We start from the raw sequence: 15,867 nt of genomic DNA on the forward strand, positions 1-15,867 counted from the left end.
ACCCTCTGATCCCACTGAGAGTTATCAAAAGAAACTACAGCATTTGCTCAAGAAACTCCCTGAAAAAGCACAAGAACAAATCCGCACAGACACACCCCTAGAACCCCGACCTGGGGTATTCTATCTACTACCCAAGATCCATAAACCTGGAAATCCTGGACGCCCCATCATCTCAGGCATTGGCACCCTGACAGCAGGATTGTCTGGCTATGTAGACTCCCTCCTCAGGCCCTTCGTTACCAGCACTCCCAGCTATCTTCGAGACACCACTGACTTCCTGAGGAAACTACAGTCCATTGGTGATCTTCCTAAAAACACCATCGTAGCCACTATGGATGTAGAAGCCCTCTACACCAACATTCCACACAAAGATGGACTACAAGCCGTCAGGAAGAGTATCCCCGATACTGTCACGGCTAACCTGGTGGCTGAACTTTGTGACTTTGTCCTCACCCATAACTATTTCACATTTGGTGACAATGTATACCTTCAAATCAGCGGCACTGCGATGGGTACCCGCATGGCCCCACAGTATGCCAACATTTTTATGGCTGACTTAGAACAACGTTTCCTCAGCTCTCGTCCCCTAATGCCCCTACTCTACTTGCGCTACATTGATGACATCTTCATCATCTGGACCCATGGAAAAGAAGCTCTTGAGGAATTCCACCATGATTTCAACAATTTCCATCCCACCATCAACCTTAGCCTGGACCAGTCCACACAAGAGATCCACTTCCTGGACACTACGGTGCTAATAAGGGATGGTCACATAAACACCACCCTATATCGGAAACCTACTGACCGCTATTCCTACCTACATGCCTCTAGCTTTCATCCAGATCATACCACTCGATCCATTGTCTACAGCCAAGCGCTACGATATAACCGCATTTGCTCCAACCCCTCAGACAGAGACAAACACCTACAAGATCTCTATCATGCATTCCTACAACTACAATACCCACCTGCTGAAGTGAAGAAACAGATTGACAGAGCCAGAAGAGTACCCAGAAGTCACCTACTACAGGACAGGCCCAACAAAGAAAACAACAGAACGCCACTAGCCATCACCTTCAGCCCCCAACTAAAACCTCTCCAACGCATCATCAAGGATCTACAACCTATCCTGAAGGACGATCCATCACTCTCACAGATCTTGGGAGACAGGCCAGTCCTTGCTTACAGACAGCCCCCCAATCTGAAGCAAATACTCACCAGCAACCACACACCACACAACAGAACCACTAACCCAGGAACCTATCCTTGCAACAAAGCCCGTTGCCAACTCTGTCCACATATCTATTCAGGGGATACCATCATAGGGCCTAATCACATCAGCCACACTATCAGAGGCTCGTTCACCTGCGCATCTACCAATGTGATATATGCCATCATGTGCCAGCAATGCCCCTCTGCCATGTACGTTGGCCAAACTGGACAGTCTCTACGTAAAAGAATGAATGGGCACAAATCAGATGTCAAGAATTAGAACATTCAAAAACCAGTTGGAGAACACTTCAATCACTCTGGTCACTCGATCACAGACCTAAGAGTGGCTATACTTCAACAAAAAAGCTTCAAAAACAGACTCCAAGGAGAGACTGCTGAATTGGAATTAATTTGCAAACTGGATACAATTAACTTAGGCTTGAATAGAGACTGGGAATGGATGAGTCATTACACAAAGTAAAACTATTTCCCCATGGTATTTCTCCCCCCCCCACCGTACCCCCCACTGTTCCTCTGATATTCTTGTTAACTGCTGGAATTAGCCTACCTTGCTTGTCACCATGAAAGGTTTTCCTCCTTTCCCCCCCCTGCTGCTGGTGATGGCTTATCTTAAGTGATCACTCTCCTTACAGTGTGTATGATAAACCCATTGTTTCATGTTCTCTCTGTGTGTGTGTATATAAATCTCTCCTCTGTTTTTTCCACCAAATGCATCCGATGAAGTGAGCTGTAGCTCACGAAAGCTTATGCTCTAATAAATTTGTTAGTCTCTAAGGTGCCACAAGTACTCCTTTTCTTTTTGCGAATACAGACTAACACGGCTGCTACTCTGAAACCTGTCATACTACTATGATAGCTACCAAGATGCTCACCAATGAGTTTGCCTGCCCGATCTGCTCCCAGGCATACGCACCACACTTCGGACTTCAGAGTCACTCCAGAATCTACAAAAAGAGAGAGCATGAAAACGTCGTCGTCAAACGAACGGACTACACACACTATGTCACACCATCACACAATCTGTATATATACATGTTGTAGAAAACTACTTTGGAAATATTTTAGAGGGGTTTTAAAATTTGTATTGGGCCTATTCTTCATCTTTAGTTGTGTTTAAAAAAAAAAAAGTACAGAATTCCCAAGGTAGCAACAAATCCCCACTTGTTTCTCTCTCAGCTGTTCATGTCCATCTTAGAAGGTGGGAGAGGAAGAAATTTTTTGGTTATTTTTTCATCCAAACACATGGAGAAAAATGTTCAGTGAAATGTCTGTAATTTTATTGACACTGGTAGATGATTTTATTCATCCACCAGTGAAATAAACACATCATGAAGATTGATACAATGGGCTGGCTATTGGCTAGTCTTTCTAGTTACACCAGTCCTTGAGATGGAAGCTGTCATTCTGTATGAAATACACATTATGAGATTCACTACCTCTTAGGAGACAGTCTGCTGGAATTGGAACTTTCTGTGACCATGCTGCTTTTCCTACCTGGAAACTGGAATCCAAATATCAGGTCCAGAGGATGGCTGGACATTTAGGAGATCAAGTATAAACTTTTTTTAAACGAATGTATTATCTGTTTGTATATATTTAGAAAAATAGGGTTTGGCAATTTATAATTTAAGAGGATAATAGAGCAGTAGGCATACAGAATGGCAGGATTGAGTATCTGTTGCACTAAAAAATGCTATGTCTTTAGAATTTAAATATTAAAGTGAACTATTTGCTATTGGTGCAATGGCTGCAGTATCAAAGTTCATTTTACCTTTTTACAGGAAAGCAAAGTATTACTAGTTATAGCAGTTTTTCCTATTATAGATATTGCTTATATTTATATGGCCCCCATTACAAGAGGATTTCAGTCTCTAATGTGTTTATCCTTACAGGACCCCTTTGAGATAGAAAAGTGCCATTATCCCCATTTTGCAGGTGGAAGACTGACTTTGCCCAAGGTCACACAGGAAGTCTGTGGCAGTACAGGGAATCGAAGCTGCCTGTCTCAAGTCCTAGGCTAGTGCCATAATCACTGGACATTCTTCCTTTAGGGAAGGTCTGCTCAAATCAGTCACACCTTACCTACTGATAGAAAAGTTGTCTAAAAAAGCCAACTGTGTCCACTATATTAAAAAGCCTGAATTATTTAGGCCTAAATAATGCCATACTCATACAGTATAAATAAGCCACTGTCCATAGAAAAGAAGAGTGGGAACTGGAAGACCTGAGTCAGTTTCTAACCCAGCTACTTACTAGTTTTGTCACTTGGGGGCAAGTCACTTCACTTTATGTCAGTTTCTCTTGTGACCCTACGCACCCCTGTATTCACACCCTGCACGCTACTGCAATGATACTTGTATAGAATACGCCTTGTGAGGTATCGTAAGAAAGCTAATAACAGGCTGGTTATTAATATCATGATGATAAAAAGGTCTAGACAAAGGAATGTGGGTTTACCTCCATTTACATATTGGTAGTAAACATAGCAGTCAAAATAAATCCCGATGGTGGTTATCCTGTTCCTGAACTTGAAAGACAAAGAATTAACATGGGTCCTGCAACCCAGGAAGACACAGGAGACTACATCCCAGGAGACCTACCTGGTTTGTAAGACACAGACATATACAGGGATATACGGAACTGAGCGAGACTTCATCTTTATCTTTCACCTTAGGACACAACGAAACTACGCGATTTCATCTCTGTGAATGGTCCTGGCGAGGCTGGCCAGTAAAAAGGTGTAAAGGAGACAATGGGTAAAAGAAACCATTTTGAACCAAGACTGTATATTGTTAGGTTAAGTTTTAGACTTTTAGATGGTTGTTTTCACTTTTATTTGCTTGTAAGCGTCTCTGTATTTGTCTCTGTGACTTGGTAACCCTTAATCTATGCTCTTTTGTTCATAGACTTGTTTTACTTTTATTATAAATCAATTCAATGCTGTGTTTGGACGGAGGGGTACATTTACCCCAGTTAAGTTAATAAACTCTTTAACGGAGCAGTGAACTTAATATCTTCTGTGAATGCGCTGTGATAGAGGCTGTGCATTGCAGAGAAACATCTCTAAGGACTTTGGGGGCTGGAGTTCACTGATTGTTACCTGCTAAGCGAGGTTTGGGCCAGGACAGCCTTGAGGAATTTGCTGGTGAGGACGGAGGACTGTTCTGACAGAAAGCTGATGCATAATCTAAATTGCCAGCAAAACTCTCTCTTGTTCAGATAACAGAGTAGCTCTCAGTTCTGGGTAGTCCCAGCAGTGTGTTACATTCCTATCTCCAAAACTTGGATAATTATGTGTGACCATCATTTTATCATATTTTGCAGTTATCAGAGGAAAGTGGGTACATAAAATGAGGAGGGATTTTCAAAAGTGGATTGGCCTCGTTCTTCTTCCACTGAACTTAATGAGACTTTTACCATTGACTTCAATAGGAACAGAATTATGCTGAGTACTTCTGAAAATCACAACCTGAAAGTATGATTCTTATCATAAGTCTGTCTTTACTTTCTGTAATATGCAGCATCTAGGTTAATAATATTAGTATTGGTACAGAATACAGCATGGTGTACAGCTTCAGAAGTCAAGATTGCATTATTTGCAGCAACGTATTAGGAATAATATGCAATATGGACTCTAAAAGCTTTCAAATATGGTCTAGTCTTAATGCACATTTTTATCATATCTACTATAATGGCTCAGAAAGGGCTATTGTGGAAGAAAATCAACACACAAAGCTTTGCTGCAGCTTAATATAACACTGGGATGATATTTCCATGAAGGAAACCTCAGTCCTGCAGCAAGACATCAGGAGAAGTATTTTAAAAAGCACTTTTTAGAAAAAGAAATTGCATTAGTAGCAATAAACCCATAAAAGGGCAGATGTTTACTGTTAGAGCCTCTGATTCAGGAAAGCATCCCTGTTTTGGAACATTATTTAAGCATATGATATTTAAGCACATGTCCAAGTCCTATTGAAGTTAATGGTAAAACTTACATTAAAGTCAATGAGCTTTAGGGTATATGTACAGTGGAGATTGAGTTGTAATTGTGTCGTAAGGGTAGGCATACCTGCATTAGCTTTAATTTAGCTGGTATGTGTAAATGTGGTAGTGAAAATGTGGCAGCCTGGGCTTTGATGCAATTCAGCCGCCCCTGTCCAAGTCCACCGAGGATCCTCCTGGGTACAAACTCAGGTTGCTAGCCTGCATTGAATTCCATGCCACTAAGTATTCACTACTATTGTTACCTGTGCTTGCTAGATTAAAACTAGTGCAGCTATGCCTACTTGCGCAACAAACACACCTTCCTTTGCTGTGTAGATGTGCCCTTAAGCACATGAATAAGTGCTTTCCTGAATAGGGACCAAATTTAAAACTCCGTTCTTATCTTACCTATCTTAGCTTCTAGGGGCTGATCATGTCAAAAGTAGTCAGTGGGAGTTGTGTGAATGCAACTGATTTGCTGATAAGGCCCTTTGTAGTGCAATATGTAGTACACATGATCCTAAAACAATGGTTTTGCATCCAGCCTGTTGTTATACAGGTCCTAAATTGGGTGTTAAAAACAGTATAAGATTTAACTGTACTTGTCTTTGTTTTTGTAGGTTTGAGACAGACCTTTACTTTGAGTATGGTGTGTGTGGGGGGGTACATATGTCTTTTAATTGTTTTTCTGTAACCATTGCTAGTGGGACGATTATTTATCATGAGAAAATTAAATGTTTCAATTAAATTTTAGCCATTGAGTCTAACATAAAGTAATATACTGATGCTGTTCAATTAAAAATAACAAGCTGCTAAACTGTTCCTATCCAAGTATAATCCCGGGACTGCTGGTCAATAAATCACTCAAGGAAAAGACATTTTTGGAGCTGAATTTCTCTCTGAAATCTAGAGGGGAATAAAGTCCAAAGTGATTAAAATTTAAAACTCAAACTTTTAAAAAAGTCAAGGAAAAGAAACAAGTGATTGCATCAAGCAAGGAGAAGGTAGCGTCCTGTGTTTGAAAAATAGCGTGGCTGCAGTTTATGACCTTTCTCACTGCTTCCTCTCAGTTGTAATCGGTACATTTGGTCATCCAATAGCCAAAAGAATGGACCTGAGCTAGCCAATAATGAGTGAGAATTTCACATTTGGGAGCAATTCCATGATGTTTACTGGTGACTGCAGTTGTCAAATATTATGGTGAATATTTGCTTCATGTGATTACTGAACCCACACTCAGTCTGCATGAATCATTTAATGTGCCCGCATGCTGTTTATTACGTTCAGTATTGAGTTCAGACTAAAAGTGTCACACCTCACTCTATAAAACATGGAAGTATGTATAAGGCAGAGCTACATTTCTTGTTTCACTTGATTTCTCTCTCTCTCTCCCCCTCATCTTTGCTAGATAGGAAAGGAAAATGTATGCTCCTTGATGGAGTCCCATTTAATGAATTCAGATTGTCAATATTAAAATATCCTAATCTGGTATGTTCAGAAAATTATAAAGAGTAGACAGAGGTCATTTTCATATGCTTTATGAATTCTAATCACCAACCTAATTAGCTAATCTCACCACTCTCTTCCAAACACAGCAGGAGGGCATAAGGTCATCATCCATCTACAGTTTTTAGAATCAAGCCTCAATATGTGTTGTAAACCCCCAGAGATTCTTTCTCCAGTTGTACAAATCTACAACTTTCTGTTTGATTTTTAATTTCTATACAGGCTTCTTTCTAGGAGGTGTTTTCTTGGAAAAAGCTCAGGCTATTTTAGAATTAATTTTAAAAAGACCATCCTTGTTGGTGACACGTGAATCAGCTAAGTAGAAAAATAATGCCCATTCATCTTTAATTTTTTATGAGAATTTAGTATTTGTGAGAGGAGCCAGCTTGACAGCCTTTTAGACCAAAATCCTGTTTTTTTCTGTAGAATGAGCATCACACTGAAAACAGCAATGTAGCATAGCTTCCCTTCTCTGGCTCACTTACCCTCGTGAGCCTCAACCTTCAGACTTGAAAGTGTACCTCTGGCATTAGAATAGAATTGGGTTTCCATGCCCATTCAAATGTCAGTTTCTCTGCTGAGTCTGCCACCAAGGAAACCAGTGGTTGGTGATGGTTTGTACACTAGTTCACTGTGAAATGAATTGAGATTACCAAGTCATTTCACATAGGCCACTTAATGTAACCTTATTTCTCAAGTTGTTAAAGATACTGACCCACTGATACCACAAATGACACTTTTCCTACTTTTCAAAGACATTTTATTTCCTATAATGTACTCACTAAAGACCATCCAGAATATTGGCGTGTCTGTGGGAATTTCAATAATAATACATTGTACTGTTAATCCCACAGTCTCATGACACTTTAGAAAATTTGTAAAAAGAAAAGGAGTACTTGTGGCACCTTAGAGACTAACAAATTTATTAGAGCATAAGCTTTCGTGAGCTACAGCTCACTTCATCGGATGCATTTGGTGGAAAAAACAGAGGAGAGATTTATATACACACTGAGATGAAACAATGGGTTTATCATACACACTGTAAGGAGAGTGATCACTTAAGATACGCCATCACCAGCAGCAGGGGGGGGAAAGGAAGAAAACCTTTCATGGTGACAAGCAAGGTAGGCTAATTCCAGCAGTTAACAAGAATATCAGAGGAACAGTGGGGGGTGGGGTGGGGGGGAGAAATACCATGGGGAAAGAGTTTTACTTTGTGTAATGACTCATCCATTCCCAGTCTCTATTCAAGCCTAAGTTAATTGTATCCAGTTTGCAAATTAATTCCAATTCAGCAGTCTCTCCTTGGAGTCTGTTTTTGAAGCTTTTTTGTTGAAGGATAGCCACTCTTAGGTCTAAAGAGAAAAGGAGTACTTGTGGCACCTTAGAGACTAACAAATTTATTAGAGCATAAGCTTTCGTGAGCTACAGCTCACTTCATCGGATGCATCCGATGAAGTGAGCTGTAGCTCACGAAAGCTTATGCTCTAATAAATTTGTTAGTCTCTAAGGTGCCACAAGTACTCCTTTTCTTTTTGCGAATACAGACTAACACGGCTGCTACTCTGAACTCTTAGGTCTGTAATCGAGTGACCAGAGAGATTGAAGTGTTCTCCAACTGGTTTTTGAATGTTATAATTCTTGATGTCTGATTTGTGTCCATTCATTCTTTTACGTAGAGAATGTCCAGTTTGGCCAATGTACATGGCAGAGGGGCATTGCTGGCACATGATGGCATATATCACATTGGTAGATGCGCAGGTGAACGAGCCTCTGATAGTGTGGCTGATGTGATTAGGCCCTATGATGGTATCCCCTGAATAGATATGTGGACAGAGTTGGCAACGGGCTTTGTTGCAAGGATAGGTTCCTGGGTTAGTGGTTCTCTTGTGTGGTGTGTGGTTGCTGGTGAGTATTTGCTTCAGATTGGGGGGCTGTCTGTAAGCAAGGTCTGGCCTGTCTCCCAAGATCTGTGAGAGTGATGGGTCGTCCTTCAGGATAGGTTGTAGATCCTTGATGATGCGTTGGAGAGGTTTTAGTTGGGGGCTGAAGGTGATGGCTAGTGGCGTTCTGTTATTTTCTTTGTTGGGCCTGTCCTGTAGTAGGTGACTTCTGGGTACTCTTCTGGCTCTGTCAATCTGTTTCTTCACTTCAGCAGGTGGGTATTGTAGTTGTAGGAATGCATGATAGAGATCTTGTAGGTGTTTGTCTCTGTCTGAGGGGTTGGAGCAAATGCGGTTATATCGTAGAGCTTGGCTGTAGACAATGGATCGAGTGGTATGATCTGGATGAAAGTTAGAGGCATGTAGGTAGGAATAGCGGTCAGTAGGTTTCCGGTATAGGGTGGTGTTTATGTGACCATCACTTATTAGCACCGTAGTGTTCAGGAAGTGGATCTCTTGTGTGGACTGGTCCAGGCTGAGGTTGATGGTGGGATGGAAATTGTTGAAATTATGGTGGAATTCCTCAAGAGCTTCTTTTCCATGGGTCCAGATGATGAAGATGTCATCAATGTAGCGCAAGTAGAGTAGGGGCATTAGGGGACGAGAGCTGAGGAAGCGTTGTTCTAAGTCAGCCATAAAAATGTTGGCATACTGTGGGGCCATGCGGGTACCCATCGCAGTGCCGCTGATTTGAAGATATACATTGTCACCAAATGTGAAATAGTTATGGGTGAGGACAAAGTCACAAAGTTCAGCCACCAGGTTAGCCGTGACAGTATCGGGGATACAGTTCCTGACGGCTTGTAGTCCATCTTTGTGTGGAATGTTGGTGTAGAGGGCTTCTACATCCATAGTGGCTAGGATGGTGTTTTTAGGAAGATCACCAATGGACTGTAGTTTCCTCAGGAAGTCAGTGGTGTCTCAAAGATAGCTGGGAGTGCTGGTATCCCCATTTACATGTGGGGGAATCGAAGTTCAGAGAAGGTAAGTGACCCATCCAGTACTATATTGCAAATGAGCAGTTAAGTCAAGAATGGAATGCATGTTTCTATACCTCTAGTACTCCTTACTTTTACTTACTCCTTACTTCCTTACTTCCTTACAGCTGCTCTCACTAGACTTCACTGTCTTCCTTATGATTTGCTCTGTACAGTACATTGAGAAAACCAGCTGCCTGGCAGATACATCTAGAGAAAATTCCCCATGTCTCTTATTTCCCATTTTATGAAATTCTGCTTCTGCTTACACCAGTGCAATCCCCCTGAAGCCAATGTGTGGGTGTCACTGAAAGCAGAACTTGGCCCTTAATAATTTTTTTCAGTTCTGTCTTTCATATCTCTCTTTATAGCTCACTTCCCTTATTATATTGCTCTGCTATCAATTCGCTTCCCCTAGTCAAAAGAAAAGGAGTACTTGTGGCACCTTAGAGACTAACAAATTTATTAGAGCATAAGCTTTCGTGAGCTACAGCTCACTTCATCGGATGCATCCGATGAAGTGAGCTGTAGCTCACGAAAGCTTATGCTCTAATAAATTTGTTAGTCTCTAAGGTGCCACAAGTACTCCTTTTCTTTTTGCGAATACAGACTAACACGGCTGCTACTCTGTTCCCCTAGTCAGGTAAAGTTAAAATCCTGGATACTTCTCAGCTTCCATTTCTACCCTTGAACTAATTTATTGGCTTTTTACCCACTTGTCCTTTTCTTTCTCCTCCTCATGAAGTCTGACCTGCTGTATTTTGTCCTCCCACTTTTCCGCCCCTTTTCCTGCTCCCACATCTGGTGCTTGCTTTCCACTCCTAATCCACCTACTAGGCACACTAGTGCCTAAACACAGTATAGATTTACTTACATGTTTTAAATACTGAAATACAACAAGAGAGGAAAGAGATTCTATTGGTTAAGAAGACTCAGGCCTTCAGGAGATCTGGGTTTAATTCCTAACAGAGCCACACACTTCTGTGTTGCCCAAGTTACATAATCTCTCTCTGCCTTGGTTCCCCATCTGTAAAATGTGGTTGATACTTCACTACCCCAGAGAAGTGAGAGATGCTCAGATACTTTGGTGATGAATGCCATAGAAAAGTTATAAATAAATAAACTTTATAGCAACAGCCAAGTGAAGCAGGCAAATTCTCTCCATGGTTGGCATAGCCAATATATTTTTGTCATGTCTTCTTTTCCCATCGTCTGCCTTGAGGATGCCATGCTGTCTTAATCACACTTTTAACTTTACGCATGATCCCCAGAAGTGCTGACTTGACAGGGTCTTGGGATCTTTTATCTTCAAGTTCTTAGCTTGTAAGCTCCTCTGGGTGAAAGGACCTTGCCTTATGTTTGTAAACAGCCATGCCTTTCCTCTGGAACTATATAAACAGTAGCAATACTGTCCAGCTTTCCCTTCACATTCACTTCTCATTTTCTCTTCTCTCCGGCTAATCTTGTTGGATCATATCCTGACCTGTAGCTGTCAGAAGGGTATGGGACCTACTGAGGCAGAAGAAGCTCCATCACAGGCCAACTGAAGTAAAGGGGGAGCAGCAGAACCCCTGGGATCCAGTCAATACACCCATTCACAAGTGATCAGATTGATTGATTGATCGATTGCAGGGCTCCCTGTGATCCCCTACCTCCCCAGGCTCCCCTTTATTCACCTTGTCCCCACCAGCTGCTCTGTGGGGGTTACTGAATCCCTCTGCAGAGGTCATTCCTGCAGTCCTTGAATGGGGGAGACAGAGAGGCTCATTTCCATCCCTTCACCAGCTCGGTAGGACTTGAGTAAAGAGTCACTTAGCAGTCCATCCCACGGTAGCCAGACTGACCCTTTATTTCCGTAGAAAAACAAGGTCAGGATTTTTTTGGTTTACTGTAGCCTGCAGGAAGCTTCATTGCCTACCTACCACCTTCAATCTTCTTTCCTGTACCTAGCATGCATGTTTGTGTCTCTCACCCTCACACAATCTCACTTTTTATTTCCATAATTGTTCCTGTTCAGCACATGAGGAAAAAAAAATAATTGTCCTGTTTTCTCAAGGAGAAAGATGGTCACTCTTTTTTGTTTTCACATATTGTTAGGGAAATGTCACTCTCCTGCTCTAGGAACTAACCAAAACACAGGATCAAAAAACTAATACTGTAGTTTCAGACAGCAGCATTTTGGGGAAAAAAATCAAAAACCACATTTAAGAAGTATTTTTGTTCTCTCTTGAATGTTTTCTGAGAACCCATAACATATCACAAGAAAATTAGTGGTGGATTTCCTTTTGCTTTCGGTTTGTTTAGTGGTTGGTTTTTGCTTTCCTAATCAACAAAAATGTGCATGTCTGAACATCTTTCCACATAGCAATGTGGGCGATTGTGTCTTGTTACCCATATGACATACTGGATACCTTTTTTCTTTTTGACTCTCTCACCAACAAAGAATATTACCTAGTTTAATAAAAGATTGAAATTAATACTGAAAGTGGCACACTTTAAATTTAACTAAATTTAAATTTAGTTTAAAATTGACGAAGCAATTAGCTGGTGCTTTTAAGCTGATCGAATACAAATTCAGAATTATGAGCAGCTATTATTTAATAACCCAACAAGTGTTGTGAATAAATCCTTGCTAATATGAAAATTATCAACTCCTGGAACACCCTATTCTACAAGCAGGAACTTTGTGCATAATGCCCTTAGATTGATAAACTGCGGATGTTTTTGTGGAAGTATTCATTTATTCCTCTAGCTCATGTTTATGCTTAGGGAATCTGTCATCCAAATGATCAGCAAATCAGAATTCACAGTTTGTTTTTGTTAATAGGCAGACAGGTCTTCTTTGACTTAGTCTCAATTCTTTTAATGCTCTTTGGACCCAATCTCTGGAAAATAACTTAATGGATTGGGTTCAGTTATTGCTTTCCATTTTTATTTCTTCTGGCTGATTTTAGAATCATAAAAACATAGGCCTGGAAGGGACCTCAAGGTCATCTCTGCCATCCCCCTATCATTTTGGATGATTGTACATTGACAGATGCATAGTAATATCTTGATAAATAGACCAACACTTCCTTCCCCCCAAGAGTCATAAAAGAATGGTTTGCCAACACAATCCGGTCACATGCTTATTTATTTGACAGTGTCCTTAACATGTAGTTAGAGTCAGGACAGTGACAACTGTTTGTAAAAATGTCACCTTATTCAAAATTTCTGTGTGTCTTTGAGTCATTTCTACTTATGTTATTGACAAAATTACAGTTGTGAGCCAGTACAGCTGGATTATTTTCCACCTTGTGCAATGTGCAAAATACTCAGCTAAGATCTGACAGCGGAATCTTTATTACTGGTGACAATGTGTGAGATACAAAAAGATAATGCAGCTTGACTTTCAGATCCAGGTTGTGTTTTCAGGGGGGAATAAAAACCAGACAAACCCTTTTTAATGTTAACAGTACATCTCATCTGGATATTACTGAAAGGGTTGAACAAATAAGGAGATGTGGAACATCATTTTTGGAGTTATCTTTGTGTGGCAAAACCACCACATACTTGATTAGGACTTGGATTACAAATCCACACTGAGCAATAAGATCCTTCCTCTACATACTGTTGTGGGCTACGAACACTAGGAGCAGGAGTTCAGGGAGTGACAGAGAATTGGGAACATGCAGCCTTGGTCCCCAGCCTCAAAGAGCTTACAGTCTATATGCAAGACAACGGATGGATATAGACTAATCGATGGGGGAATACAAGGAAACATGAGATGTCAGCATGATAGGCAGTGGAATCAAGTGCGAGGGGCAGTAAGAGAGAAACCATGAAGGTGCTTGTTTGAAAATTTCACAAGTGGGTTAGGGAGGCTGGCATCATTGGCCAATCAGAGGTGGGAGTCAATCTTTCAATTGTGAATGAGAGATGATAGGCAGAGTAGAGATATTTTCTCAGATGATCAGCAAAATGAAAGCCCAGATGAGAACTCCCAAATCAGTCACCCGTTAGCTAGGTGTGTGGCAATCAAAACTTTCTTGTACTCAGAAATATGATTTGGGGTGTCTTTTTCTTTTATCAAAAATGTGGAAAAAACATACAACAGAAAATATAATGTAGGGGGAAAAGAAAGTAAAAAAATGTTGGTTAAAACAACCTTGGAAGTGCAGAGAATATATTGCGGCATGGCTTAACTTAAAACTAAACCACACTTACAGATTTTGGTAAAAAATGAAAGAAAATGGTACTGACTGGGAAGTCTTATCTATGGACAAACTAACACCAATCCAATATCTATTTTTATCAGATACTAAGGCCATCCTTTGCTAAATATTTGCAAAGTCATGTTTTCACAGGCAAACCCACCTGCTTCTCCTTAAAATAATCCATTTAGTATCTGCTAAATGAAATCAGTTAAAACCAGTTTGTCTTGTCATGTTATAAATGGATAATCTGGTGTATCCAGTTCACAGTGGAGGAACAGAAGGACAAGAAAAATGTTAGTATTTCAAGTATGTGGCGGCTTCTTGTCCAGTTTTAGCCTACAATATTAACTAATTTATTTGTCAGATATATCAGATTTTTGTACTCAATAGAAAATGACAACCCTGTGGAATTCTTCATGTTTATGAGTAGTCATCCTGTGTGCATATCTCTGCAGGACTGAAATTAAAGTCCACAAACAGAAGAACCCTGTACTGAGCGGCATTTGATATTACAGTCTTTTGACTTATTTTTGAAATATACAACAGAAAACAAATCAATGACTTTAACAATATATGCAAGAACTAGATCTTCAGCAAATGATATTTAACTGAGCCCATGAGACATCATTAATAACATATAGTGTAATGCAGAAGCTTATTTCAAAATAATAACTAAATATATGTAAACATAAAAAGCACAGATGCATTTTAAAACAAGAATTGTGAAATCTTGTTTCTGTATAATACCTTTTGAAGATGCAAACAATATGAACCAGACTCTGATGCCTTACTCCAGTTCAATAGCATCTTACTCAGTGTTGCCAACTCCCACCATTCAAAAGTCCTCTGTGAGGCCCCCAAAATCATGAGATTTTTTTTTGTAAATACATGTTGGGTTCTGTTTGTTTGTCTTCTGGTTCTTGAGCCTTTAGGATGCACTTGGCTCACTTTTTCGAGTTCTAATTCCCAAACGAGGGCTAAAAACTTAGTTTTTCAAAAAGAAAGCTGAGATTCTTATGAAATACCATGACTCCAGTAGCTGGGGCTTTAAGAATAAATCCAAATAACATGAGACTCTCAATAAAATTCTAGGAGTTATCAACATCCTTTACTCCACAAATCATCCCATTAACTACAATGGGACAGACCATGGAGTAACTACAATGGGATGATTTCAATGTGAGTAAGGATATCAGAATCTGGGTATCTGAATCTAATTTTATCACTTTACTCATAGCTAGTCCTATTTAAATCAGTGGGATTACCTGCAGAGTAAGGTGTCACTGTGAGTAAGACCTGCAATATTGGGCCCAAAGTTAATTTTTTACTTTCTTAAAAATGTAAAATAAAATTTCCAGATAGAATTACATTAGTTTTTTAAAAAAAAATTTAGCCTCTTTTTTGGTCAGTGCAATAAATGGCTATATTACTACCTTTCTCTCTATGTAGGAGGAGCCATTTGTGATGGTGTCCGAAAATGTTTTGGGAAAACCGAAGAAATACCAGGGTTTCTCAGTAGATGTCTTGGAAACCTTAGCTAATTACCTTGGCTTTAAGTATGAAATTTATGTTGCACCAGATCACAAGTATGGAAGCCCCCAGGAGGATGGGTCATGGAATGGACTGATTGGAGAACTAGTATTTAAGGTAAGGAGGTTAATTATTTATTAAATTAAAGGTGTATAATGACCCATAAGCATGTAGTTTATTTATTGATGTTGCATCATTAAGTGCCTCCCTTGATAGCTCAGTGGTATTGTTTTATATGGACACTGCCTATGCTAACACAATCTGATACTGCTACCAATGCCCTGGGGACTGATGGTGAGAAGATGAACATGGAATGATTCATCTGTTATCAGGGATCTCCCGTCCAGTTTTTTCAACCATAATATAGTACTGTGAGGTAATGTGGTAAAAAAACAGCGATCCTCAGCATCCTAATTAATTTGGCAAAACCAGCCACAAATGAGAAGAGGCTGTTCTAAGGGGGAAAATCCTATGTTACTTTAATTAGTAAGACATTAC

At 40.1% G+C, this 15,867-nt stretch overlaps 1 protein-coding gene across 1 annotated transcript in view; it reads left to right on the forward strand.

Annotated features, from left to right (window-relative positions):
- GRID2 (glutamate ionotropic receptor delta type subunit 2) overlaps positions 1-15,867 on the forward strand; it is a 1,041,562-nt gene that overhangs the window by 825,301 nt on the left and 200,394 nt on the right. The window contains 1 exon segment of the mRNA XM_038399416.2: positions 15,289-15,486. Within this exon segment, the coding sequence (XP_038255344.1) occupies positions 15,289-15,486 (198 nt within the window).

The sequence above is a fragment of the Dermochelys coriacea genome, chromosome 4 (assembly GCF_009764565.3).
Source record: "Dermochelys coriacea isolate rDerCor1 chromosome 4, rDerCor1.pri.v4, whole genome shotgun sequence".
Lineage (NCBI taxonomy): Eukaryota > Metazoa > Chordata > Testudines > Dermochelyidae > Dermochelys > Dermochelys coriacea.